This window comes from Capricornis sumatraensis, chromosome 20, assembly GCF_032405125.1.
Source record: "Capricornis sumatraensis isolate serow.1 chromosome 20, serow.2, whole genome shotgun sequence".
In the NCBI taxonomy this organism is placed as follows: Eukaryota; Metazoa; Chordata; class Mammalia; order Artiodactyla; family Bovidae; genus Capricornis; species Capricornis sumatraensis.
This window is the reverse complement of record NC_091088.1, coordinates 58,551,047-58,578,512: the sequence shown is the minus strand read 5'-3', so window position 1 is coordinate 58,578,512 and position 27,466 is coordinate 58,551,047. Positions and strand designations below refer to the sequence as shown.

The 27,466-nt window shown below is 52.4% G+C and overlaps 1 protein-coding gene across 6 annotated transcripts; it reads left to right on the top strand.

Moving 5' to 3' along the window:
* The first annotated feature begins 1,720 nt into the window (after positions 1-1,720).
* EML2 (EMAP like 2) lies at positions 1,721-25,975 on the top strand. Of its 6 annotated transcripts, none has more exons than XM_068993412.1 (22): positions 1,721-1,892; positions 4,514-4,732; positions 4,825-4,948; positions 5,133-5,237; positions 7,275-7,303; positions 7,505-7,634; positions 11,439-11,588; positions 12,333-12,402; positions 12,515-12,625; positions 14,050-14,145; positions 15,032-15,166; positions 15,936-16,035; positions 16,814-16,968; positions 17,287-17,412; positions 19,537-19,668; positions 22,312-22,379; positions 22,652-22,740; positions 22,975-23,072; positions 23,603-23,690; positions 24,130-24,225; positions 25,301-25,431; positions 25,732-25,975. In XM_068993412.1, the coding sequence occupies exons 1-22, from the start codon at positions 1,721-1,723 to the stop codon at positions 25,855-25,857; spliced, it is 2,550 nt and encodes an 849-aa protein (XP_068849513.1). In that variant the 3' UTR covers positions 25,858-25,975. The 6 variants fall into 6 exon arrangements, with proteins under 6 accessions (XP_068849513.1, XP_068849514.1, XP_068849515.1 ...); XM_068993413.1 differs by having other exon boundaries at positions 5,130-5,237; XM_068993414.1 differs by lacking the exon at positions 1,721-1,892 and adding an exon at positions 3,649-3,658.
* The last annotated feature ends 1,491 nt before the right edge of the window (positions 25,976-27,466 follow it).

Below are 27,466 nucleotides of genomic sequence, written 5' to 3'. Positions count from 1 at the left end.
ATGCCAAGAGCTGAAATGATCTTGCAAGCTCTGTGCCTGTTTCTTCATCTATCAAATGGTGATGAAAATAGGGCTTGTAGTGAAGATAACTGAGCGCTTGGCACATAGAAAGTGCTCGGTAAATGTTAGCTATTATTAACACTCTTTATTTATTTTGTGTATTGTGGTTTAACCTCCTCCGCAAACTGCAGGGTCCATGAGGGCAAATTCTGGGGGCCGACTTGCTTAAGTCAGGCACTTAGAACAGAGCTTGGCATATGATAGGCACTCAGTAAACATTTTTTAATGAATAAAAGAAGTCGGTTCGACATATAACCTCCACTCTCCCCTTCCTCGCTGTTTCCAGATGTGGAAACTGAGGCTCAGAGTCACAATCAGACCCTGGTGGAGTCAAGACTCAAACCCAGGTCAATTTGGTTCCAAAGCCGTGAGCTTCAAGGCCTGCCTGTGTCCAGAAGCAAATATCTTCTGACTTATGGTCACTTCCCAGGTGGGGCAGTTGGTAAAGAATCAGACTGCCAATGCAGAAGGCACAAGGGACCAGGGTTCGATCCCCGGGTCAGGAAGATCCCTTGGAGAAGGAAATGGCAACTTACTCCAGTATTCTTGCCTGGAAAATTCCATGGACAGAGGAAACTAGTGGGGACTACAGTCCATGGGGTCGCAGAGAATCTGACACGACTGAGCACGCACTGGCTGGCTGGCATACATATGTCGCTATATATCTGGCCCCCAACTATAAAGCATGGTCTGGGTCATTTCTAGGGGCTGACTCTCAATGGGTACTTGGAGAAGGCGGTCCAGTATTCTTTAAATCCATTGTTAGGTTTTCTTCCCTTTTCTCTTCCCACAACTTCGGAGCCAGCTCCGACTGACACCGCCGGCCGTCCAAAGCATCACAACTGGGCCTTTGTCAAAACCCGGACTGGATAATAAGGTGGGAGATGAAGCCTGTGGGGGAGGAGCTAAGGGCCTGGGCTGGCCAATAGGAAAGTGGAAGGAAAGGTGAGGGCGGGACTAACAGACAGGGTCGGGGCCTTTAAACTTCAAGGGTGGAACCAATCCTATCGGTTGGCTGGGTCTAGGGCTCTGGCCCTGGGATGCTCAGGGGGCGGTGCCAAAAGCTCTGAGGGAGGGAATAGAACTTTAGCTCCCCCCACGGGGTGCGGGGCGGGGTGGAGCTAAGAGCCCTGAGGGTTGGTATAGATAGAATAAACAAGAGCTCGAAGAAATGAGCTAGAATAAGAGTTCCATGGCGGAGCTTGTGGGTATCTGGGCGGGTTTGAGGCTCCAGGATTTGGTCTTGCAAGGGGGCTTCTCGAAAACCCAGGAAAAGATTAGGAAGGTCTGGGGGATGTCGGAGTGTCTTCTTCTACCCTACCTTTCTCTAAGAGCTGGGGGCTATGCTTCGGGCTGAAGAGCAGAGAAGGCCCTGCCCCTTCCAATCCTTTTGCATCCCTATTGGTGGAGGGGGCCTGCGCGACAGGCTCTCATTGGTCCTGAACAGGCGAGGAGGGGGTCTAGAGAATACGCGCCTGTTGTGGGCGGTACCAGACAGTACCGAGAGGGATCTCGGCTCAACCAATCCTGGCCCGAGGATTGTGTTGGGGGGCCTGGCAGGGGGTGTCCCGACCCCCTCCCCCTTTCTGGGCATCCTGGGGGATGACCCCGGTGCCAGGCCCGGCGTCGGCCGCCTGATGCCGGGCGGGCCGAGCCGGGGATGCTGGAACGAAGGGCGTTGCTATGGCAACGGGAGGCAGGGCCTGTGGGGGGAGACCGGGCCCGAGCTGGGACCGGGGGGGCCGGCGGTGGATGTGGCGGGGCGATGGCGGAGCGCGGCCCGGCCTTCTGCGGCCTCTACGACACGTCCTCGCTGCTTCAATATTGCAACGGTGAGACCCCTCCTCAGTTCCGACCCTGGCCCCGCCCAGGGCTGGACCTATCTCCTTCTACCCCAACCTCCTTCCAAGTCCCCATCCTCGCCCCTAGCTGAAGATTCTCCTTTCTCCCCTAGCAGGACCCTGACCCCAGAGCAAGGTGCCTGATCCCCAAAGCCCTGATCCCAGTCCCCCACCTTCTTCCACCCTCCGCTTTTTCCCCAGGTGGCTGAACCGAGGGAAGAGAGCAGAGCCTTTAGGAGCTTGGGGTTGAAGGAGGGAAGGCCTGGAGGTGTGGAACTCTGCTCTCTCCATCTCCTCTCAATCCTCCGGGACCCTCTCCTTTCTCCTCAGCAGAGGGGCCGATTGAGGGAGAGTGGAATTGGGTGTTGGCTTGTGGGCTGGGTGTGGGACCAGGCAGGATGACCAGAGGACTTTGCCTCCACACTACCCCCCAAGTCCTCAGGCCCCACCCCTCCCGCCCATTAGGATTCATCCGTTCTCCCTAGACAAATGGGTATGAAAAAGAAACACCACTGTGGGTGTCAGACCCGGATGAAGGGAGCTGGAGGCAGAGGGGAGAAGTGGGAAGTGGGGGCTTCCCTCTGGGCAAAAGAGCTGAAGGTGGGGGGATGAACCGGCAGGAGGGAACAGAGGAGTTGAGTCATGGTGGGTGAGGGGTGGGTGGGCAGGTCAAGGCCTCAGAAGGAGCTGGCTCCCTGGATGGGGGTTGCAGGGGCAAAGTAACAGTTCCTCCACTTCACTCTGAGGCCCTGAGAAGGAACTCCCTTTTGGAGGCTTACCTCCGGGCATACACCCCAGTGTCAGGGACCAGAATGCTCATTTTCGTCCTCCTGAGCCCCTCTGAGAGCAGGCTGACAGGGTGCCTAAACCTGGATCAAATACCTGTTCTGGGGCTGAAAGGGTGTGTGTCCATGTTCGAGTAACTTCATCTCTCTGGGCTTCAATCCCCATCTATCTTCTTGCCTCCTAAAGTGGGTATAATACTAGAGCTACTAAAGTTGCTGGGACATTGGGTACCATGTACTCAGTCACTTCAGTCGTGTCCAAGTCTTCGCGACCCTGTGGACCGTAGCCCACCGGGCTCCTCTGTCCATGGGATTTTCCTAGCAAGAATACTGGAGTGGGTTGCCATGCCCTCCTCCAGTGTGGTACCATAATAACATTTAATTATATTCTGGATTTATTGAGCACATACCAGAGCCAGGTGAGATGCTAAGTGTTTTGCACGTGTAAGCTCTGTATGACAAATCTCATTTTGGGGGGTAGTATTATTAATGGTAAGTAAGAGGGGTCTTGGCACAAGGAGGTGATCAGGCCTTCCTGCACCTCCCCTATTGCCTGTTTGACCTTCGGTGATCTCTATACTCTCCCCCATTCTCCGTCTTTAGTTTCCTCTTTTGCAAAACGCAATGCCAACAGGCCCCTGAGATTGCTTTTCTTATGAGTTCCGAGTCCTGACAGTTCTGTCCCTCAGACCTAACCCCCACCTTCCAATGCAGGTCCAGGCACCCGACCAGAGTGGCGCTGGGTGGGGGGCAGGGCAGGCCAGGCCAGGCAAGCGATTGGGCCGCAGAGGGTGGGGGAGGGAGGGGAGGGACCGATGGCTGCACTGCGGAGCCCAGCGGACGGGCGGGGCATCCTATGGACGGGGGATAGCAGGTGCTACTTCCAAGCCCCGTTCCTGTTAAGGCTACCACCTTTACTTCCACCGGACTGGGAGCCAGGGCTTCCTTGGTTCTTGCCAGCAATGAGTCTGGGTATGAGTGGTCTGGGACGAAAGGGGGAGGGGGGAACACTTTGGTACTCTGCCCCTCCCACTTCGGGAAAATGAGGACCGCGGGAGATGGAGGAGGAGTTATTTGGCTGCATGTAGAGAGGAGAGGGAGAGCCGAGTCAGGGGCGTGGGAGTACAGAAGCTACATTTTAAAAGAGGATCAGAGGAGAGAAGCTTGGGTCGGGGAAGTTAGTTTGGGTGTCAGATTCTCTTGCGCGAATCTCGGGTCTTCGAGGAGCTGCCTGCAACTCCCAAATTTGCCGCCAGGGGCCGCAGAAATTCTGTCCTTGCAGCAGGCTCTGGGGTCGAACCCCTCGGTGAGGAGAGAAAGCGGAGGGACCAGGCACAGACCTTTTTGGCTTGAAAAGTGTTAGAAACAGAGAGGAGATGTTAGTACCCGTGATAAAAAATCTCGATATTCGTCAGAGGATATTGGGGATCAATTCTAGAATGTTGGTGTCATTCGGGAAAAGTTGATGTCATCCCTAAGATGTTGATATCACTCATAGGTATTTAGCATCTTAGTCATAGAGTCTTAAAACCAGAGTCGAGAGGCTCTTGATTTGTAGACTCTCTTAGAAAGTTAGCGAGGAAGGGACTTCCCTAAGGTCACGCCTCCAGGGCGCTGCGGCAGAGAGGAGTGTGCAGGCAAGGGTTGAGAGCCATGGGGATTTCCTTCCCCTCTTCTTGGCCCACATCCAGGCGTTCCAGCCCTAGGTCGCGGGAGATGAAGGGGGCGTGGCTGCCCCCAGACCTAGCCCCGGGCAGGTGGGTGGGACACTTCCCCTTGGGCGTTGGAGCTCCTGGGTGGCCCTCGCAGTGATCTCTTGCCTTCCAGATGACAATTTGTCGGGCACGAGCGGGATGGAAGTGGACGACCGCGTGTCGGCGCTGGAGCAGCGGCTTCAGCTGCAGGAAGATGAGCTGGCGGTCTTAAAGGCGGCGCTGGCTGACGCGCTGCGTCGCCTGCGGGCATGCGAAGAGCAAGGCGCAGCGCTGCGCGCGCGGGGCACCCCCAAGGGCCGGGCTCCTCCTCGCCTAGGCACCACTGCCTCCGGTATCCTCACTAGGCTAGAGGGGTGAGGTGGTCGGGGCTGGGGCCTGGACCTCACACTCATCCTCTTCTGTCCTCTAACTCCATCTCTCTAGTGTGTCAGCTCCTGAAAGGTCTTCCCACCAGGACGCCCCTCAATGGCTCGGGACCCCCGCGGCGCGTGGGCGGCTATGCCACATCCCCATCCTCCCCCAAAAAGGAGGCGACCTCTGGGCGCAGGTGAGGCGCGGAAGTCGGGATCCATAGCCTCTTCCAAGACCTCGGAGGCTGTTTATATGAAAAGGGATGGACTCGGGTGTCTGAACGTCAGCAGGGGAAGGTCCTGAAAAATTCTCGCCCGCGTCTGGCACTCGCCTGCTGGCTTCGCAGGTTCTGACCCTAACTGTGTGCTCTCTATTAGCAGTGCCCGGCGCTACTTGTCACCAGAGCGCCTCGCCTCGGTGCGCCGCGAGGACCCCCGCAGCCGCACCACATCCTCTAGCAGCAACTGCAGCGCCAAAAAGGAAGGGTAAGTGTCCAAAGCGGGGTCGTACAGCAAAAGGTGGGACCAAGACCTCAGTTAGGCTTAGAAAACGATGGGGAGACTAGGGTGATGCCCCAGGCCACGAGGTAATAACCTAAAGCATGGTCATCTAGTTCTGAAAGCGGAAACGGTGCGGGAGGATCGGAGGGACCAATCTTGAAACAGCTTGGTAGTAGTGAAAGGCACGGGAAGGCGGAGCCAACATTGAGGGGCGTGGTCAAAGCTTTAGAGGCTGGACTAGAGCGTAGGAGGCGTGGATGGTCAGAGTCTCTAGGAAGAGCCCGAGTAGAAGTTAGGGAGGAGCCAGGATTGTGGGAGTGGCTATTAAGGTGAAGGGAGAGTCCGCGTTGAGCCTCCGGGAGGCAGCCAGGTCAGGGCTCTAAGAGGAGTTTCTGCAGGAAATGGGGTAATCAGAGGAACGAGCGTGAAAGGAATTTGAGGGCGTGGCCAGAGGGTAAACTGGGCAGAATCAGAACCTGGGGTGAGGGTAACGGGCTGAGATCATGTACAGTAGTGTCCGGTGCAAGAAACACGGATGAGCGGAGCCTGGGCGCTGCCAGGTGGAAATGGGCGCGGTTTGAATTTGAAGGTTGAGTGTGGTCATAGGAGGAGAAGGGGACGACAGAAGATGAGATGGTTAGATGGCGTCACCGACTCGATGGAAATAAGTTTGAGCAAGCTCCGGGAATTGTGATGGACAGGGAAGCCTGGCGTGCTGCAGCCCACGGGGCCGCAAAGAGTCGGACACGACTGAGCGACTGAATTGAACTGTGGTCATAGGTGGACGTGGACAGACCTCAGTAGGTCAGCAGGGACTAAGGGTAAAGGTTATCTTGGTCTGCTTGCTTGTCCAGACCTGAAGACGATAGGAGTTTCCATGGGGGAGCTGTCGATTCAGGGGTAGGGTCAGAAGGAGAGGTGGGACTATGATCAGAATGTTGGGCGAGGTCAAGTTCCCAGAGGCCGGGCCAGACTGAATGTCTGGGCGGTGTAAAAACCTAAATGTGGAGTCCCATGCGGTGGGCGAGGTCAAGGCTGGACCGGAGTCAAAACCCCACACATTTCACCCCACTGAAATAATAGCAAACACGTACACAGAGCTATGTGCCAGGTACTACACAAGGCACTTTACATGAATTAAGCAATTGAAGCTTCACAATCGCCTGAGAGGTTTATTATCCCCAAGTGAAAAGTGAAGAAACCGAGGCAGAGGTTTGGCCGCTTGTTCACAACGCTGGGAACTGGCAAAGCTTGGGTTTGAACTCAGGCAGACACGTCCTCGAGTCCGTGTTCTCAAAAAACACTCTCCCTCGTCCGACAAAAGAGCCTGGTGTCAGGACCCCCACAGCCCCGGAACACTAACCTCCGGCTGCGGGGTCTGCCGCGGAGGGCGGGGCAGGGCGCGGCGGCGCGGGCGCCTCCCAGGGCCGGAAGCGGCGGAGCTGGTCCCGGCTCCACCCCCAGCCCAGAAGCGCCGCCAGCCGCCGCCATGAGTAGCTTTGGACCTGGGTGAGACCCTCTTGCACACACCCCCTCCTCCTTGCACTAGCAGGACTCAGACCCGCGGGCATCACCTCTTTCCGTCAGCAAAAAGGAGTGTAGAGACACGCCCCTTCCCTTAAACCCTCACCTCTTCCCTTTGTTAGAAGTTTGGGGCGCTGTGGGACTGGGGGTGGAGAGCGTTGGGAGAACTGTGCTGACTTAGGAGGGAAGGGTACCTTGTGACTCCCCGCTTCCAGGATCGCGTCCCTGCCACTTCGTGCTGTGTGATCTTTGGCGATCACTGCCTCTCTGGGCCTGTGTCTTAGGCTCTGCAAGATCAACCGAGCAAAGCACACGGCCTGCAGAGAGGCAGCGCTCCGCTCCTTACTCGCCCCTCATCCCCCCATTACTCATTAAAGACCTCTGGAGAGCCGTGGGGTGGGGGAAGTGGTTTCTTCCAGTTTCTGACTTGCCTGCTAATTAGGGTTTTCTTTTCTTTCTTCCCCCCCGCCCCGCCCCTTCTTTATCCTTTCCTGACAGCAAAACCAAAGAAGTTATCTTCAGCATGGGTAAGTAGGGAGAATGGGAGGGCCTCGCTGGGGTGAGAGGCCAGAGCTGGAGGTCAGGAAACCTCTTTGACCTCATCCCCACCCCCAACCCCTTCCTTCTTTTACTTAAAAAACATTTAAAAAGTGAAGTCAGAAGGGGAGAGGTTACGGGGTTGCAGACTGGTGTCAGCACCTGACCTCTGGGAATATGCATCCTAGCAGAGGAGGGCTCGGTGAAAATGTTCCTGAGGGGTCGCCCTGTACCCATGCTGATCCCGGAGGAGCTGGTCCCCACCTACAGCCTGGACACGCGCTCTGAGCTGCCTTCGCGCAGATTCAAGTTGGACTGGGTGTATCCTTTTACTTTAATGTCTTCCTCCCGCTACCCCCACCCCCACCCCCCCAATCCGGAAGGGACAGAAGCCCTTCCCTGGGACCGCAGCTAGAGGGAGGGTCTTTGTACGGAAAAGGGACTTCTCAGGCATCTGTGAAGTGAGGGATCAGGAAGAGCCTGGAGTCTGCAGGGAGCAGAGGGAGGCAGATTAGCTCACGTGACTTTTATGATTCATTAGAGCTCCAGACATTTGCTGAGTGCCCTCTATCAGATTCTCTTCTACACACAGGCTAGGTTCCCTGAGCTCCCTTCTAAAGTGGGGGAGACTAAGGCCAGTGAGTCAACAAATAAGATAATTTCAGCTAAGTAATAAATGCTAGTCATACAGTAACCTAAGCTCAAGTGAGAGGAGTAACTGGGTTTCTCTGAGGAGGGGGCATTTGAGCTGAGAATTGAACATTTAGGGGCCAGGGCTTCTCTGGTGGCTCAGATGATAAAGAATCTGCCTCCAGTGCAGGAGACCTGAGTTTGATCCCTGGATCAGGAAGATCCCCAGAAATGGTTACCCACTCAAGTATTCTTGCCTGGAGAATTCCAAGGACAGAGGAGCCGTGTGGGCTATAGTCCATGGGGTCACAAAGAGTCAGACACAACTGAGTGACTAACAGTTTCACTTCACTTTCATAGGAAGAACAGAAGGCACGGCAGGTCCAAGGACTCTGTGGCCAGAGTGAGTTTGGTGAATGTGAGAAATGAAACCAATGTTGGCATTGGTTAAGAACCCTGTCTTTGGAGCCTGGCAGAAATAGGTTGAAATGCCAGCCCAGCCTCTGGCTGGCTTTGTGACCCTGGACAAATCACCTTGCCATTTTGTGCCTGATTAGCCTCCTCTGAAAAGTGGTGTCATGATCTCAGATTCATTAGACTGTGAAACAATGTGCTCATAATATGTGCCCTATAAACAGAAATTGATTAAAATAATAACTAGTCACTACTGAGCACATACTGACCATGCCACATGGCACGTGGGATCTTCGTTCCCTGACTAGGGATTGAACGCACGTCCCCTGCATTGGAAGTGTAGAGTCTTAACCACCTGACTGCCAGGGAAGTCCCTATTGAGCGCTTATTGTATGCCAGGCACTGTTCAAAGTTCTTTCAATATAAATACGTCGAATAATATCCTTTTCTTTTGTAGGGTTCAGAATATATTTTTATAGCCAGTGTTCTCCAAGAGCCCTCTGAGGCCTGCAGGTTGGGAATGATTACCCTTACTTTCCAGATGAGAAAACTGAGGCCACGAGAGGGGTCCCAGCCCTGTCCTAGGGAGTCAGAGCAGAACTGAGGCCAGAACTCTGACTCTGATCAGTGTGGTAACTGCACCTAGTCCTTGATGAGACTGTCAATTGCACGGCAGCTTTTTTCAAAACACAAACTGAGGTTTGGGGTTAGCATCCTGGGGACCCACTCCCTGTCCTCCTCTCTTGGCCTTGGTTTTTTTCTCTGGAGGAGGCAGGAATAGTTGGAGCCCAGAACCTCTTTAAGGCAGCTGGAAATATTCACAGGAATTGAAGAATACCATGCTGTTATGCCAGGCTTGGTTTGATAAGTGAGCATCAGGAGAAAAGCAGCTGAGACAGCAAGTCCATGTGGGCCTCATTCCCCAGCCCTAAAATGGCTGCAAGGTGAAGCAGTTTCTATGGGGTTGGGATAGGCGTATTGATATCCATTCAAATGTTTCATGAACATTCTGGGACTAAGGACATTCTGTTGGACTAAGTAGTAGTCCAACAGTCCCCAAATTAGTATCAACCTGCCTTCCTAGGCTTATAGTCCAGTGTGGGCACAGAATCTATGAAAATGACAACTTAGAGTGGGCAAAGCTGGGATGGGGAACCCAGAGAGGGCAGCCGACCCAGCCTGGGCATCAGGGAAGGCTTCCTGAAGGAGGAGTTACAGAAGAGAGCAAAACAACCCAGTTTTGGCTGCCATGCAATTCACAGTCTCATCAAGGGCTAGGTGCAGTTACCACATTGATCAGATGAGTAGGATGAGTCCAGCAGACGAAGTGAGACTGAGGCCTGCTCTGAGGATGTGACAGCTGAGAAAGGTGGCAGGAAGCGTGTAGTAGGCAAAGGGAACGGTTAGTGCCAAGACCTGGGTGATGGTCATCATCATGGTGTTTTGGGGAAATCCAGCGTCAGAGGGCAGAAGCTAAGACCAGGGGAGGGCAAACAAGGCCAGCAAGAGGAGCTTGGACTTCCTCTTAGGGGAACTGGGGAGCTACAGAAAGTTCTGAACAGAAGAGGGGTCACATTCCTTCAACAAATATTGAACTCATATGTCTGCTGTGTACCAGGGGTACATCAGTAAACAGAATAGATAGAGGTCATGCCCTCCTGGAGCAGGCACTCCAGTTGGGGAGACACAGAATAACTTAAACAGACGGACTTCCCTGGTGGTCCACTGGTTAAGACGCTGTGCTTCCAATGCAAGGGGCACAAGTTAGATCCCTGGTTGGGGAATTGCCCTGGGATGTGGCGAAAACAAAAACAAAAACAGAACATGTGGGATGCTGATGAATGTACTGCAGGAAAATTGAGAGGGAAGGGGGATGGGGGCACTGAGGGTGTATGGGTTTTCTTTATTTTTTATGATTTTTTTTTTTGACGTGGACCATTTTTTTTTTAAGTCTTTATTGAATTTGTTACAATATTACTTTTGTTTTATATTTTGGTTATTTGGACCCCAGGCATGTGGGATCTTAGCTCCCTGACCAGGGATTGAACCCAAACCCCCTGCATTGGAAGGGGAAGTCTCAACCACTGGCTTGCCAAGGAGTCTTGAGTTTGCAGGATCTTTTCGGTCATGCTGCAAGACTTGTAGGATCTTAGTTCCCCAAACAGGGATCGAACCTGGGCCCCGGAAGTGAAAGTGCTGACTCCTAACCACTAACCCGACAGGGAATTCCGGTTTGCAGTTTTAAATATCTCAGAACTATTTAGGAGAGGCTGAGAAGGCCTCTCTAAGGAGCTGACAGTTGAGTAGAGAGCCTGAGCAGAGGACACATGAAAACTGACTTAGTGATAATAGGTTTTAACAGGATCCCTCTGGGGAAGAAGGGTAGACAGATTAGTTTCCTGTGGCTGCTCTTAACAAATGCCCACAAACTTGGTGGCTTAAAACAACAGAAAAACCTCACAATTCTGGAGGCCAGAAATCCCTAATCAAGGTGTCAGCAGGGCCACGGTCCCTCTGGAGGTCCTGGGGGAATTTTTCCCCGGCTCCTAGCTTGTGGTGGCTGCTGACAGCCTTTCAGCTCTTCCATCTACTCCAATCTCACACTGCCTTATCCCACCCAGTGTCAGTGTCCTTTTGTTCTCTGCCTCTTACAAGGACATTTGTCTTTGGAGTTAGACAGCCCAGCCAGATAATCCAGGATGATCTCATCTCAAGATCCTTAATTACATTTGCAAAGACTCCTTCTCCAAGTAAGGTCACATGCTCAGTTTCCAGGTGGTAATACTTTGGTGGACACTTTTTTTTTCTTCATTATTTGGCCAGGCAGCATGTGGGATATTAGTTCCCTCACCAGGGATTGAACCTGCATCCCCTGTATTGGAAGCTCAGAGTCTTAACCACTGGACTTCCAAGGAAGTCCCACAGTAGACATATTTTAGTTGGGGGGAGGGGCGGTTATTCAACCTCCTACAGGGGTAAGAGTGGAAACAGGAAAACCTAGCTCCCATGACCTTCATCTGGGAGTCAGCCAATAGCTGCAATGAAAAGGACACTCCTTAACTGGCCCCGGGGCATCTCTAGCTATGGTTACCGTGGCCGAGACTGCAGAGCTAACCTTTACCTGCTGCCCACGGGGGAGATAGTGTACTTCGTGGCTTCCGTGGCCGTTCTGTACAGCGTGGAGGAGCAGAGGCAGCGGCACTACCTGGGACACAACGATGACATCAAGTGGTGAGGCCAGGGAGAAGGGTGCCAAACATCTCCCGCACAGGGCATCGAAGGGGAGGTGGGTGGGGCCAGGTCTTCACTTGGCCTGAATTCAGGCAGAAGTCGGGGGAAGACACCGTGGATTAATTATCAGTACTTCAGATGTCGGTGAATTCACTCTGATACCTGGACTTTTCACTTCTTTTGAAAACTTCAAGCAGACACACCAGACAGTCCTGCAGTGTGTTGGAATCCTGTGGTGGCAGCCACCCTTTCGATGAGTGTGTTCTCTTGGCCATTTGTGGTTCAGGCTTGAGCCCTGTGGGCCTCTGAGTTAGAGGCCAGAGGACTGAGTCTTGCTTCTGAGCCAGGGTACCCAGAGAGTGTTCTCTAATTGTTATTGAAGAACGACATCAATGTTCATTGACTAATTTACGGGTCCCCAACCTCCAGGATCTAATCTCTGATGATCTGAGATGGAGCTGATGTAATAATAATAGAAATAAAGTGCACAATACATATAGTGCGCTTGAATTATCTCCAAACCAATCTCCCTCTTCCCCGTCTGAAGAATAGTTTTCTTCCACGAAACCAGTCCCGGGGGCCAAAAACGTTGGGGACTGCTGGATTAAAATAGCTCATTGAACCCACCCGTGGAATGAATAATCCATCATGACTGTGGCTGCTGCTGGAGGGGTTCTGGGCTGCTGTCATCCCTGCCCCCCACCTCACTCCCTGAGTCTCCTCCACCTGCTCTTCTCTCCTCAGCCTGGCTGTCCACCCTGATATGGTCACCATCGCCACTGGACAGGTGGCAGGCACCACTAAGGAGGGGAAGGTAACAGTGAAGCGGGCAGGACCTGGAGGCTGGAATGGAGTTGTGGGGGTGGGGGGTGAGGGGTGTCAGGAAGCCAGGCCCCCCAGGTAACTGGCCTCTCTCCTTTCTGCAGCCGCTGCCGCCCCACGTGCGCATCTGGGACTCGGTGTCCCTCTCCACCTTACACGTGCTGGGCCTGGGGGTGTTTGACAGAGCTGTATGCTGTGTGGGCTTTTCTAAATCTGTAAGTCCTGTGCAGGCCTGGCCCTGGGCCCTCTCCTGCCCCTGGTTCCTCTTTGGGTTGGAGGCCACGCCTTCATCGTGACGTCACGGGTTCTGGACACGCCCCCGGCCAAACTCCCGGCCCTCCTGCTCCTCCAGGCTGGGTGCCCGCAGTTGCAGCCTCACCGGCCTGCTCTGGTGACTCAACCGTAAAGAATTCGCTGGCCTATGTGGGTATATGTGGGTTTGATCCCTGAGTTGGGAAGTGGTCAACCTGCCCCACTATTCTTGCCTGCAAAAGCCCATGGGCAGAGGGGCCTACAGGCTACAGTCTATGGGGTCGCAAGAGTCAGACGCGGCTTAGCAACGAAACGACAGTAAAACAGCATGTCTGCCCCCAGACAGACTCCGCAATGATCCTTTGTAGATCAGGTAATGCTTTTCACGTTTTCACACCACCTTCCATTCTGGGCTTTCGTGGTGGCTCAGAGGTTAAAGCGTCTGCCTGCAATGCGGGAGACCTGGGTTCGATCCCTGGGTTGGGAAGATCCCCTGGAGAAGGAAATGGCAACCCACTCTAGTACTCTTACCTGGAGAATCCCATGGACAGAGGAGCTTGGTGGGCTACAGTCCACGGGGTCGCAAAGAGTTGGACACGACTGAGCGACTTCACTTCATCCTGGAAGGATCCTTATCTGTAGGCATTTTAAGCCCTGTGTCTAGCGCAGCCCTGCTCCTAGTACCATCCAGAACATGGGTGTTGGCAGATATGGGGGAGGTAAGCACAAAAATCAAGAGTAAGGCTTTAGTGATTTGTAGAGCAATTTGACATTCCCACACATCCAAGTGTGTGATTGGTGGTTTTTTCCTAAAATCATATTTTACATTTTTATCACATTTCACCAAAGTAGTGGCTGCAGCGAATCAGGAAATAAAAAACAACTGGTCCTCCCACCTACCGTTTAAAAGCCTTACAGGTTTTCTGAAACCTTTGGAGAAATAAAGCTATTTTGTTGCCAGCAAAATCAAAACTAACCTGTGCTTAACTAAAGATATAAAACAGCAACATTGTCCCAACTTTATTAGTTGTTTAACTTCATAGTCATACAAGTTATTACAAATAAAGAGGCAGGTTAGATGCTCTTAGTGAGAATTCCTGAGGGTGTGCTGGTTGCAGAGAAATTGTTGCTGAGGGGAAATTAGATGAATTTCTTAGGGACTAGTCATTTCAAAAGGAAAACTATAAACAGCCTTTAAAATGTGTGTGGCCCTGGATGGGGAGTGTATTTTAATGTGTTCCATATGCCTTGGGCCAGGGCCTTTGAAAATCTTAAAACAGGCCTGAGTGGCTAATGCCCCAGTGGGCAAGGTATTGGTGTTGGGGGCGGGGAGGCGGGGTAGACCCAGAGCTGTCTGCCCCTCCCCAATCCTCTCTCCTCTTCCTAGAATGGAGGCAACCTCCTATGTGCAGTAGATGAATCCAACGATCACGTGCTTTCTGTGTGGGACTGGGCCAAGGAGACCAAGGTGGTGGATGTCAAGGTGAAGTAACCCCCCCCTTTTTTTTTCAATCCTCATTCCTTGGGGTCCCTCTGTGGTGGCCAGATCTCAATGTTCATGAGTCCAGAGGCAGACTCACCTTGAAGTCCTGGCTTTGCCATTTGCTAGCAGTGTGACTTCAGGCAAGTGGCTTGCCCTCTTGGTGCCTCAGTTGCCTCATCTGTAAAATGGGAGTTATGGTAGCATCTCCCCTGTAGGGAAAATTTGGCTTTGATGTTGGGATATGGGGTGGGCAGACCAGGCCAAACAGGAGGACCAGTACAAGGTGGCTGCTGCTGTTTCAATTGCTCTGTGATGTCTAAGATAGACCTTGACTTGCATCTCTGGCTGGTTTTACAGATGAGGAACCCGAGGCAGAGGGGAGAGCTACTTGCCCAAGGTCACATGTTCATTCTGGGCTGGGGGCAAGAGACCTAGAATGGGGGGCCCATGGTCTGGGGAAGGAGAAGTAGTTGAGAGGCTGGGCTCCCAGTGATTTGATTCCAGACGGAGTCTGGCTGTGTGTCCTTAGCCAAGTGACTTCCCCTCTGAGCTTCACTTTGTCATCTGTAATGGGAGGTACTAATGAGCTTTATCTCACAGGGTGCTGTGGGGTTAAATGAGTTGATGGATGTAAAGGGCTTGGCACGGAGCTTGGTGCAAAGTAAGGGCTCTCCACGTGTCTGCCATTAGGTTGGTGAGGAAGGCAATAAAGCTTCACTGGCCCTGCTTCCTGTGCTTTAGCTTGCCTGTATAGGAGAGATACAGGCAAGTCAGTTGTGCAGTACACAACCCACACAGCTGTATTTAGGGCAGTCCTTTCTGAGATGGGTGTGGTGGTCCTGGTGGCTTTGAGGTCCTCATTCTGAATCTCCTCCACCCCTTAAAGTGCTCCAACGAGGCCGTGCTGGTGGCTACCTTCCACCCCACAGATCCCACCGTGCTCATCACCTGTGGGAAATCCCACATTTACTTTTGGAACCTGGAGGGGGGCAGCCTGAGCAAGCGGCAGGGCCTCTTTGAGGTGAGTGCCAGGGGTCCCAGGACTGGCTGGCCCTGAGGGAGGCTGGCAGGGACCCCCCAGACAGCTGGAGACACCCCACAGGCTGGAATGTGTAGGGATGCTGAGGTATTGCCTGCTGGGGCATCAGTTCCCTTATTCATACCGGGGATGGTCCTCCTCAACTCTTAAGTTTTGAGGATTCAATGGGATGAAGAGTATAGCAGCTCCTATCAGATAGTGGATGCTGGGTAAATGGGTTGCTGTGGTTGTTGATAGTCTGGATAAATAGAGAGGTCGGAGCCTGGTGACTGGGAGAGAGAGAGAAACAGCAGGAACCAGAGGCCCGCCTTTGGTGAGAGTTGGGTCTTCCACCCCAACAGAGGAGGCCCTGAGAATACCAGGCTCAGATGGAGGTGAAATGGAGATATTGAGAAGAAGGTGGGGCAGGGCAGGGAGAGGGACCTAGAGGCGAGGGAAGGAGAGGAGAGGGGTGGGGCAGAGAGGGGAAGACAGCAGGGGAAACTGAGGACAGAGACTGGGACAGAAGTCAAGATGAGAGGGAGGAGGGAGGAAGGGAATCTGGGGTGGGGAAGGGAGACAGTGGGGTCAGAAACTCTAGGCGATGTGACGCTGCATGGATGTACACTGGAGACAAGGACGCTCCTCACAGGGCCGCACCTAGAAGCAGGGAGGACGTCCCCTGGACCATGGTCCTGGCTGGTGGGTGAGCTCGGGGAGGCCACCCGGCTTCAGTGACCCTCTGATACCATCCCCTTCTCCCCCACCTTAGAAATACGAGAAACCGAAGTACGTGCTGTGTGTGACCTTTTTGGAGGGTGGCGATGTGGTCACCGGGGACTCTGGGGGGAACCTCTATGTCTGGGGCAAAGGTCAGTGTCACCCCACCATTTGGTCCCCAACCCAGTCCTCCCTGACTCCCTTTGGCTGTGCCTTCCTTCCTCAGACCCTGCTGGAATGTATGATGTGCGTGCGTGCGTGCTAAATCGCTTCAGTCGTGTCCAACTCTGTGCGACCCTTTAGGCTGTAGCCCGCCAGGCTCCTCTGTCCATGGGATTCTCCAGGCAAGAATACTAGAGTGGGTTGCCATGCCCTCCTCCAGGGGATCTTCCCAACCCGGGGGTCCAAACCACTTATCCTACGTCTCCTGCACTGTCAGGCAGGGTCTTTACCACTAGCACCACCTGGGAAGCCCTGGGTATGATACAACAGGTTAAATCCTTACTTGACCAAGTCTAACGCCTCCATCAAGGTTCAGCTTTATCCCCACCTGCACGAAATCTTCACGTATCCCTTCCCTTGTCCCCTGCAAACCCCTTGGTGGTGATCAAGTTTGAACTGTAAATGAATGGGTTAACCCAGGTTAGATGGATGGAAAGATGGTTTGTTCCAGACAAAGGAATGAATGAATAAGGCAATGAATGAATGTAGGGGTTGTCCTACTCAGTGAATAGAAGAATGAGTAAATGAATACACTATCTTTCCAGATGGCTTATTAGAATGGATGGTAGGGTGGTTGGGTAGATGGGACGCCAGGTAGAAGAAAAGGTGAGTGAATGGCTGGATGTGGGAGTGAGAGTTTAAGGTGTTTTCTGGGGTCAGTGTGGGGCAGCTTCCGCCTGCTGACCCCTGCCCCTGGCCACCCCGCAGGTGGGAACCGAATCACGCAGGCAGTGCTGGGTGCCCATGATGGCGGCGTGTTTGGGCTCTGCGCCCTGCGGGACGGGACGCTGGTGTCCGGAGGGGGCCGCGATCGGCGGGTGGTCCTCTGGGGTTCCGACTACAACAAGCTGCAGGAGGTGGAGGTGAGGAGGGGGAGAGACTCATACAAAGGTGAGGAGATCTCCCACCACGGCACCAGGGCTCCTAACACTAGACCCTGCTCTCCCAGCCTGTGTCCCCCATCCCCACCCTGCCCTCACCTCTGTTGTTGCTGTTCAGCCGCTGAGTTGCATCCGATTCTTTGCGACGCCATGGACTGCAGCATGCCAGGCCTCCCTGTCCGTCACTATCTCCTGGAGTTGCCCAAGTTCATGTCCATTGAATTGTTGGTGCTATCCAGCCATCTCACCCCCCACCTCTATGTGTGTTCTAAACATCTGCCCACCGCCACCCCCCTCCAGGTCCCTGAGGACTTCGGCCCCGTGCGCACCGTGGCCGAGGGCCGGGGAGACACGCTGTACGTGGGGACCACCCGCAACTCCGTCCTGCAGGGCTCTGTCCACACCGGCTTCTCGCTGCTGGTCCAGGTCAGCATCTCTTCTGCACCTGCCCCGCTCCAACCCTACCTGCCTCTCTCCTCTCCTCTGCACCATTCACTTCTCTCTTACCACTCCCATCTCTCCTCACCTCTCTGCCCCATTCCTTATCCTCTGGCCTAGTTAACACCTCTTACCTTCCTTTTACCTGCTTGTGACCTATAACCCCACCCCTGCCCTAGGACTCCTGCCCCAGAACACCCCATGGCCCAGCAGTGGGTTAACTGGTAGCACAGCAGGGGCTTCCCAGGACCTTGCTCCAGCTATGCTGCCCCCTGCTGGTCAGGGCAGTGTGCTGTTTCTGTAAGTGCCCTGGCAGGTTGTCCCACAGGCCCCGGGCCACACACCTTGCAGGTCTCCGGCTCCAGGGCTCAGGAAAGCCCTCTTGAGTCTCCTCAGACGCCCATGCCTCCCTCCTCCCACAACCCTACCCCACATCCAGTTTAAAGAGCCCAGCTACCAAGTGGTGGTCTAGAAGGATGGCTTAGAATATGAATTCTGGGGAGTGACTGCCTGGGGGTGAAAGGCAACCCTGTCGCTCACTTGCTGTGTGATATGAGGCAAATGAGTAACTTCTCTGTGCCTTTATGCAACGAGAGAGTAACACAACTGATCTCACAGGGTTTTATAAGGATTCCGTGAGTCAATTCATATACAGCATTTTGAATGATGCCTGGCACAGAGTAAGTGCACAAAGAATCTTGGCCAAAACTGCTCCTTGCCGAGACTTCCCTAATAGTCCAGTGGTTAAGACTCTGACCTTCCATTGTAGAGGGCACGGACAGGTTCGATCCCTGGTCTGGGAACTAAGATCCCCATGCTGCATGGCATGGCCAAACAGAGAAAAAAAAAAAAGTTCCTTGTTCAGTGGTTTTCCCCTTCCTTCATTCCTGACATGCATTTTCCCTCTTACAAGGTGGCTGAGATCCATGCAACTGAGTTTATATTCCCCTTTCTGGCTCTTTGGGGCTTTCCCAGTGGCCCCGTAGTAAAGAATCTGCCTGCATCACAGGAGACATGGGTTCAGTTCCTGGTTCAGGAAGATAGATCCTCTGGAGAAGGAAATGACAACCCACTCCAGTATTCTTGCCTCGGAAATCCCATGGACAGAGGAGCCTGGCGGGCTAGAGTGCATGGGGTCACAAAGAGCTGGACATGACTGAGTGACTCAGCACACACATGTGTATGAAGAAAAACAAGGGCTAGAGAGATTTCTTAGGTGTCCCAAGGCCAGAAGGGACCTTAAAGACCCCTAATAATAGCATCAATGTTTTACAGTATTAGTTATACATATTTTTAAATTTTTTATTCTTTTGGCCACACTGGGCCACTTGTGGGATCTTAATTCCCCAACCAGGGATTGAACCTGTGCCCTTGAGCAGTGAAAGCGGAGTCCTAACCACTGGACCACCAGGGAATTCCCAAGTTATATATGATTAGTATATTACTAGAATTGTATTATTTACCATTAATCATTATGCTGCTATCAATAATTACAGTTCTGTTGATTATCATAGTTATTTTAATACTATATTAATAGGATATGTTATTATTACCAATAATAGTCAGCCACTTTCATTTGATGAGCAGTTTGTACCAGCCTCATCCATCTTCCATGTATTTGCACTTTCCATCCACAATTTGAGTAAGCAGAATGCCATGAGACACATACAGTGATTGGACCCATTTTACAGAAGATGAAACCAAGGCTTCAAGGAGAAGTCACCTGCGCAGGTGACTGCCATAGTCAATAAGTGAGATGTGGTCAGACACTAGGCTGAGTACCCTCCATGGTTTCCCACAACTTTCTGGGCACCATCTGACTCCTAAGATCAAGCTCCTACGCACCACGTCTCTTGCTTCTCATTGTGCAAACTGGAAAGCAGAGGTCTGAGGGGAGGGGGCACATTTGCCTGGAGCCCCCCACTGGGGCAGGGATCTGCCCAATCATTGCCTCCTTCAGATACCCTGGGCAAAGCGTCATCCCTGGGTCACCTGTGGGGAGAGTGTCTTGCTGAGGCTAGTCCAGCACTTCTTTCTGGCGTCAGAGGTGGGGGATGCGGAGGAAAGATCTGGATCGGTGATCTCCATGCTATAACCTCTCCTTCCTGCCAGGGCCACATGGAAGAGCTGTGGGGCCTGGCCACACATCCCAGCCGGGCACAGTTTGTGACGTGCGGGCAGGATAAGCTGGTGCATCTGTGGAGTGTGGAGTCCCACCAGCCCCTGTGGAGTAGGACCATCGAGGTAAGGGGCTGGGGAACTTCATACACCCTTCTAACAGGACCACCTGTCTCAGTGTATCAGGGATCAAACAGGAACCACACCCAGTGTCTTTCAGCAGAAGGAGATTTAATGCAGGGAATTGAGTGCTTACAAACTCACTTGGGAGGGCTGGGGGGAGTGAGTTCTTGACCGGAAGGAAGCCTAGAACAACACCCCAGACCTGACGTGCCTGAGGAGCTGCTGCCTCTTCCACAGTGAGGAAGGTGGGGAGTCAGGAACCACTGGGTTCAAGAAAATGCTGTCCTCATAACTGCGATCCAGAAATCAGGATGCTGTGGTCACTCGAGTGTTGGCTCGAGAGCTATACTGTCTAGTACATGTGGCTATTCCAACTTAAATTAACTTTAAATGTAAGAGTGAAAGGTTCAGTTTCTCCTTTGCACTAACTACATTCCAAACATGTGACTGCATGTGTGTGTTACATGCTCAGTTGCTCAGTCATGTCCAACTCCCCTGTCCATGGAATTCTTCAGCCAAGAATACTGGAGTGGGTTGCCATTTCCTTCTCCAGGGGATCTTCCCGACCTAGGGATCGAACCTGCATCTCCTGTGTCTCCTGCATTGCAGGCGGATTCTTTACCTGCTGAGCCAAAACATGTGGCTATTTGCTGCCAAATTGGCAAGTGCAGATACAGAACATCTCCATCGTCGTAGAAAGTTCTGTTGCACTGTCTAGCAAGACAGTGGGGAGATCTAGAGTGACTCAGTGCTGGCTATATTTGCACTGACCAGAAGCAGATCCTCTGTGCCGTTGCCTTTCAAGGCTAGTGACTGCTCGGCTGCACAGCAGATGTTTTCACAACCTAACTCTTCAGCGGAAGTGGCAGAGTGGGGCCTCTACTTTGCGTCTTCCAGAGCCCACAGCAGTGTAACTGATTGTTGGACGCAAATCACAGCTGACCCTAGCCGCATGGGCTTCTGGGCAATGTAGTTTTTAAGCTCCCCTGCCTGTGCAGTATGGGAGAGTAGAAGGTCAGTTGTCATAGTCTTCACACCACCTTTTGAGGTATTGCTTTAGGAATCCAGGGTTACCTGTGATCCTGGAACACCTGATGGCCTTTCAACTTCTAGGAGTCAGGGATGGTGTGTCCTAGAAATTACTGGGGCCATATGTAGTGATCCTCACCTTGGCTGCTAACTGAACACCTGCTATATGCCAGGTTCCATGTTCAGCACAGCAGTTCTCTAGCCAGGGCATCAGAACCACCTGAGATGTCAGAAACAAAGAATCGAATCGTGAGCTCCAAGCACAGGAAGTCTGATTCAAGAAGTCTGAGTTTGGTCCCAGATTCTGCAGATTGTAACAAGCTCCCTTAGGCTATTCTGATTCAGGCAGTCTCCCTACCATGCTTGAAACTACCTTAGCACTTTACCCACATCATCTTTTTTTTAAGTTTGTATTGGGGTATAGCCAGTTAACAATGTTGTGGTAGATTCAGGTGAACAGCGAAGGGACTCAGCCATACGTATCCATGTATCCAATCTCCCCCAAACCTAGCTCCCATCCAGGCTGGCAGATAACATCATCTTTTTAACCGCTTCCGCCCCCAACCTCCACAAGGCAGTAGGAATGATGGATCCTCACTTGGAAACAGGCCCAGAAAGGTAAAATCATCAAGTGTAATTATGATCATGCTGCTGCTGCTAAGTCGCTTCAGTCGTGTCCGACTCTGTGCGACCCCATAAAACGGCAGCCCACCAGGCTCCCCCGTCCCTGGGATTCTCCTGGCAAGAACACTGAAGTGGGTTGCCATTTCCTTCTCCAGTGCATGGAAGTGAAAAGTGAAAATGAAGTCGCTCAGTCGTGTCCGACTGTAAGCGACCCCATGGACTGCAGCCCACCAGGCTCCTCCGTCCATGGGATTTTCCAGGCAAGAGCACTGGAGTGGGGTGCCATTGCCTTCCCCAAATTACGATCATAGGTGACCTTTATTGAGTGCTTCCCGTGGGCCATCTTGCTTACCATTCTCAGGGCTTTACACCTTGCTTATAACAGTCCTGGGAAGTGTGTGTGTTTATGTTCTCCATTTGAGACAACCACAGCCAAAGTGGAGAAACCTATTTGATGTCACATACTAGGAAGTGTCAGAGCCACTGTTTGAAGCCAGGTCTGATCCCATGGTGTTCTGTTGCTTGTAAATCAACCAAATTCCCCCCATACCCACACTCCAATTAAATATTTTTTTGCTGGAGATAAAGATGCGGGGAAACAGGCACTCAGACACACCTGATGATAAGCTGATATAATTTTATGGCAATCAGATTGACACGATATATCAAAAGTCTTAGGAATGTGGACAGTCTTGATCCCAACAGTCTCATGTCTAGAAAAGTCCCTAAGGAGATCATCTTGGGTGACTAAAACTGTGGGGATTTAGAACAGGAGTGATAAAGGATCCAGAATCCACAGTGATAGGCGGAATGTTTTCTGTTCGAGCCAACATGTTAAAGGGAAGGAGAGTGTTTTCTAAGTGTCTGCGGCAGGGGGTTACCAGAGGGCAGCAGAGGGAAGTAAGAGCCCTTAGGCAGGCTCCGAGGCCGGGAAGGTGGGCCAGATGGACGGGGACCCCAGCTTCCAGCCCGGTTTCTTCTCTCCCTCCTCAGGATCCTGCCCGCTCTGCCGGCTTCCACCCCAGTGGCTCTGTCCTGGCCGTCGGCACAGTGACTGGCAGGTAACACTGATGGGCATTTGGGGTGGGCTTCTGTGCTCCCCCCAGGAACTATCCCTTGATTCCCCTCTCCTTCCCTACTGCCCCAAAGCCTACAGAGAACGATAATTAGGTCCCAGCTGGTTGCCAGGAGTTAATCTCCCATCATTCCTCTTTGGGAGTCCGCTTTCTCCCATGTCTTTCTGGGGTCCCTCCCTCAAGGCCCCCACAGATTGCCACCCCTCTCTACCAGATCAGCTCACCCCTCCTCCCCCCACCACGCCTTCTCCTTAAAGATGGCTCCTGCTGGACACGGAGACCCATGACCTGGTGGCCATCCATACTGATGGGAATGAACAGATCTCAGTGGTCAGCTTCTCTCCCGGTAAGGAACGCGACTGGGGGTGCTGGAGAGGCAGGGCCTGGGAACAGAAAAGCTGGTTTACAGGCAGGAGGAAGGGTTGGAGCCTGTGTGGCGCCAGCCTAAGGGTGGGGCCAGGACTGTGGTAGGGATGGAGCTAGGGACTACTGAGTTGTCTGGGATAGTGGGGGGGCTGAATCTGAGAGAGGAGGGGGTAGAACCTGGGTGCTTCCTCATAGCCCCCTCCCCCTCCCCCAGACGGGGCGTACCTGGCCGTGGGCTCCCACGACAACTTGGTGTACGTGTACACGGTGGACCAAGGCGGCCGAAAGGTCAGCCGCTTGGGCAAGTGCTCGGTGAGTGGGCCATGGCCCCCAGCCCGCGCCGCCACCCCGTCCGGGGGGTGCAGGATTAACCAGTTTTCTACCTCAAGGGAGCGCAGCTTCAACACTCAACTGACTGCCCTGATTACGTCTAGGAGTCTTAGCCGGGCACACACACATTTACCCTCTCCTGTGTTTTAAGCCCGCCCTTGTGTAGCCCCGCCCCTCACATTCTAAGCCCGCCCCTTCGTGTAGCCCCGCCCCTCACGTTCTAAACACACCCTCTGTGTTATAGCCCAGCCCCTTGCATTCAAAGCCCGCCCCCTCTGTGTCTAGCTCGGCCCACTTGTTCTAAACTCCCCGTGTGTTCGAAGCCCTCCTTGTCTAGCCCTGCCCATCACGGTCTGCCCCTGCCCATGGTAGTCTGGCCCCACACTCCAAAGGCTTGTGTACCCTTCCTCTAGACCCCTCGTGTTTTCACTCTACCTCCGTATTTTGCCTTCCCCCATCCTGGGCGGATCCTGCCCTCTCCAGCTCTAACCCATCCCTTCCCTCCCCTGCAGGGCCATTCCAGTTTTATCACCCACCTGGATTGGGCCCAGGACAGCAGCTGCTTTGTCACCAACTCTGGGGACTACGAGATTCTGTACTGTGAGTTCTCTGAAACCCAAAGGCACGCCTCCCTCAGCCTCTCCAAATGCGCATGTGCGATTTGCATAGCCTTCCCTGGGTTCTGGCAGAAAAGGCAGGGCATTCAAGTCCCTCTCCTTTGGCTGGTGTATTCAGGGGCTGATCTATTGGGCTGGTCTCCTGACTTCTGGTTTCCTCCCTGGTGGACCCAGCTTTTAACCAGTTCCTCCCCTCCCTGGTTGGATGGGTTGGGTACAGGTTTCTAAGCAGATACCCTTGCTCTGGCCTTAGGGTGTCATCACCTCCCAGGATCTAGTCCCCTCAGCCAGTCTGAAGAGGTAGAATAAGCCCTGGGACCTTAACCTCCTGTCTCAGACCTCAGTGTCCACTGTCTGTGAAATGGGTGTGTTGTCAGTAGTTCTTTATGCTCTGAACATCTCTCCTCCATTTTCTGCCCCAGGGGATTCATCTACCTGTAAGCAGATCACTACTGCCGAAACTGTGAGGAATGTGGAATGGGCCACGGCTACTTGTGTCTTAGGGTTTGGGGTGTTTGGTAAGTTGTGGAATGGACAGAGTCTTGCTGAGGACAGGAGTTCTGAGAAATATCCCTCACTGGTGGTTTTTACAGCCTCTTATTACCAGGCTGGGAAACTCATTCCTTTAGCCATGTGAACAGCCATATTTGTGTCAGAGGAAAGAGGAGGGTGAAATGACTGTTCAAGGTAGCTGTAATGAAATGAGAACAAATGAGGGGTGGCGCCTGGCTCAGAGAGATTTGCACGGCCTGTGTCCCAGTCATGAGTTCATTCAGGCATTAATGTACTCAACACATACTCCCTGAGCACCTCTCTGCACAGCTGGGCAGTGCCGAGACCCAGTGGTGACCGTGACAGCCCTGGCCTTGCCATCGTGGGACTCACAATCCAGTGGGCAAGATAGACCTGTCCCCAGACAACCCAGAATAGATCAGTCAGAGGCAGGGAACTCCAGAGAGGACATCTGGCCCCAGTCTAGGAGGGAGTCAGGGAGGACTTCCTGGAGGAAGGGACACCCAAATTGGGCCCTGCAGGATGAGGAGTTACATTCCAGTGTGGTGAAGAAGGAAAGCAGCCTCTAAGCAAAGGGAATAATAGCCATGTGTAAAAGCCCAGAGGTGACAGAGCTTACTATTTGGAGAAATGCAAGAAGGCAGGATGGCTAAGTCATTGCAGAGTTCAAGGGAAACATTGGTGAGGGCAAGGCTGGAGCAGTGTGAGGGGCCTGGCAGAGCACAGGGGTCATGGTGAGAAGCCTGGACAGTGGAAGGGTTTTTGTTTTGTTTGGGCCACGTTGTGTGGCTTATGGGATCTTTGTTCCCCAACCAGGGCTTGAACTCAGGCCCTTGGCAGTGACAGCATGGAGTCCTAACCACTGGATCACCAGGGAATTCCCCATGAGAAGATTTTGAATGATGGAAGATAGGGTCAGATACATATTTCCAAAAGATTTTTCCAACTCTCATCCCTGGCTAGAGACAGGCTAGATGAGAGGAAGGCAGGGAGGCTGCAGCTGGGGCCTTGCTCGCCTTGGGGTTTCCTGGCCCCGACTGACATCTTACCATCACCACCCACCCCCAATCTTGTCCACAGGGATCTGGTCCGAGGGAGCGGATGGTACTGACATCAATGCTGTGGCCCGCTCCCATGATGGGAAGTTGCTGGCTTCAGCTGACGACTTTGGCAAAGTCCACCTGTTCAGCTACCCCTGCTGTCAGCCTCGAGTGAGTCCCTGTGGCGGCTGGCAGGGTGGAGGTACCAAGGAGCCCTTTCCGGATTTCAGTTTCCCATCTATACAAAGAGGGCAGTGACTTGATCCCAAGGGCCTTTCTTAACTTGAAACTTGATAAATTTCTGAGTCTGTAGTGCTAAAGCTCTGAGCATCTGCATTATGAAACCTTTGGTTCTATTATCCTGTTAACTCAAGAAATATTTATTGAGTACCTGCTATACACTGGGGCACACGGAATACAGCAGTGGACAAGACAGGTGACTCCTTTTCTTTCCTTCTTCCCCTATCACAGGCCCTCAGCCACAAATACGGCGGACACAGCAGCCATGTGACAAACGTGGCCTTCTTGTGGGATGACAGCATGGCCCTGACCACGGGGGGCAAGGACACCAGCGTGCTGCAGTGGCGGGTAGTCTGAACTGAGGAGGGTGGGGTTCCCAGGAACACGGGGCCCAGGTAGAGTCAGGTGGTGAGGCTGCAATTTTATTTTCGGGAGATGTCTATTGCCGAGTAGAGTAATATATACCCAGAGTATGTCTATAGCAAAGGGGGTTATGGGGGTGGGCGGGTGGACTGACAGACAGAAGTCTCTATTTATCAGGGTGGGAAGAGGGGTCACATTGATTTGGGGGAGCCGTTAGAGTGTTTGGTTCAGAGTGTTTTTTTAAGTTTATTATTTTATATCATCCAGAAATAAAAACATGTGCACTGAGGTGGAGTTTCAGGGTCTGTGTATGGGCGTATCCATAGATTTAGTGTGTCTATAAGTATATGTGTATGTGTGTGTGTATTAGTGTTTGTGATGAGAGACCATTATTAGGTCTTAATTGGTCTTTAAGCTTGATAGAAACCAAGCTAGCTCTAACTTAAGCGAAAGGAGTACCCAGTTGGCCAACATACCCAAACAAGGAAAGGCAGTTGTCCCCTCTGACTTTCAGGGCCCATGAACCAAGGGTTTGAGGGCAATCAAGGTATTCCATACCTTCTCTGATCTTCTGCAAGCCAGCATTTTCCTCTGGGAATAGTAGTCTCCACTCAACAGAAGGATGGCACCCGGCAGCTTGAACCCCAAGTCCAAAAATCCCAGAGAAGGGCTATGATTGGCCCATCTGCAAATCAATCAACCTGGACTGTTGGTTGGTCTACTGTGATTGGCTAGTTCCACTTATTTGCCGACCAGTCCTGGACCAATGATTGTGGCCAGGAAGATGGAATCATTAAAAACATGGAAGCCTCATTTGAACCATAGGGTTGAAATAGGGCAAGGAAAGTTTTCAGAGAAGTGGAGTGATGACACTATAGAGATCTGGTGGATGAGGTATGAGCGTTCTGCATTACAAAAGACAGAAACCTAATTTCATCCAGCAGAAACAATAAGAAGCAATTGCCAGGTCATGAAACTGAGTAGTCCAGGAGGGGTCTAGCTGGACTGTGGTAATTGGGTTTCTCCCATCAGGGATTTCTCAATTTTTTTAATCTGTAATCTTGAGCAAATTTTGAACTTTAACCTTTTACTGATGTGTTGATATGTTACATTCAGAAAAGTACACTCATCATAAATGTACAAAAACAAACGGATCCCATCCATGCAGCCATCTCCCAGGTGATGACACAGAACATCCCCAGCCCCCAGAAAGCCCCCTTGAGTCCCTTCCTAGTCCTTGCTCCCCTCTCCTCTCAATAATCACTACCCTACTCCTCACACCATAGAACACTTTTACCCATTTTTGAACTTTAAATCAGAGGTCAGCAAACTTTCCAGAAAGGGCCAGGTAGTAAATATTTTAGACTTAAGAAGCCACCCAGTCTCTGTCCCAAGTAACTCTGACCTTGTCCGTGTGAAAGTGACCACAGACAACACGTGAATGAATGAGCTTGGCAGTGTTCAAATAAAGCTATTTATGGATACCGAAACTTGAGTTCCGCAACATTTTTGCTGTGTCATGAGATACCATTGTTTTAGTTTCATTGTGTTTAGAAGTGTGAAACCATCTTAGCTCATGGGCCATACAAAGATGGGCAGTAGA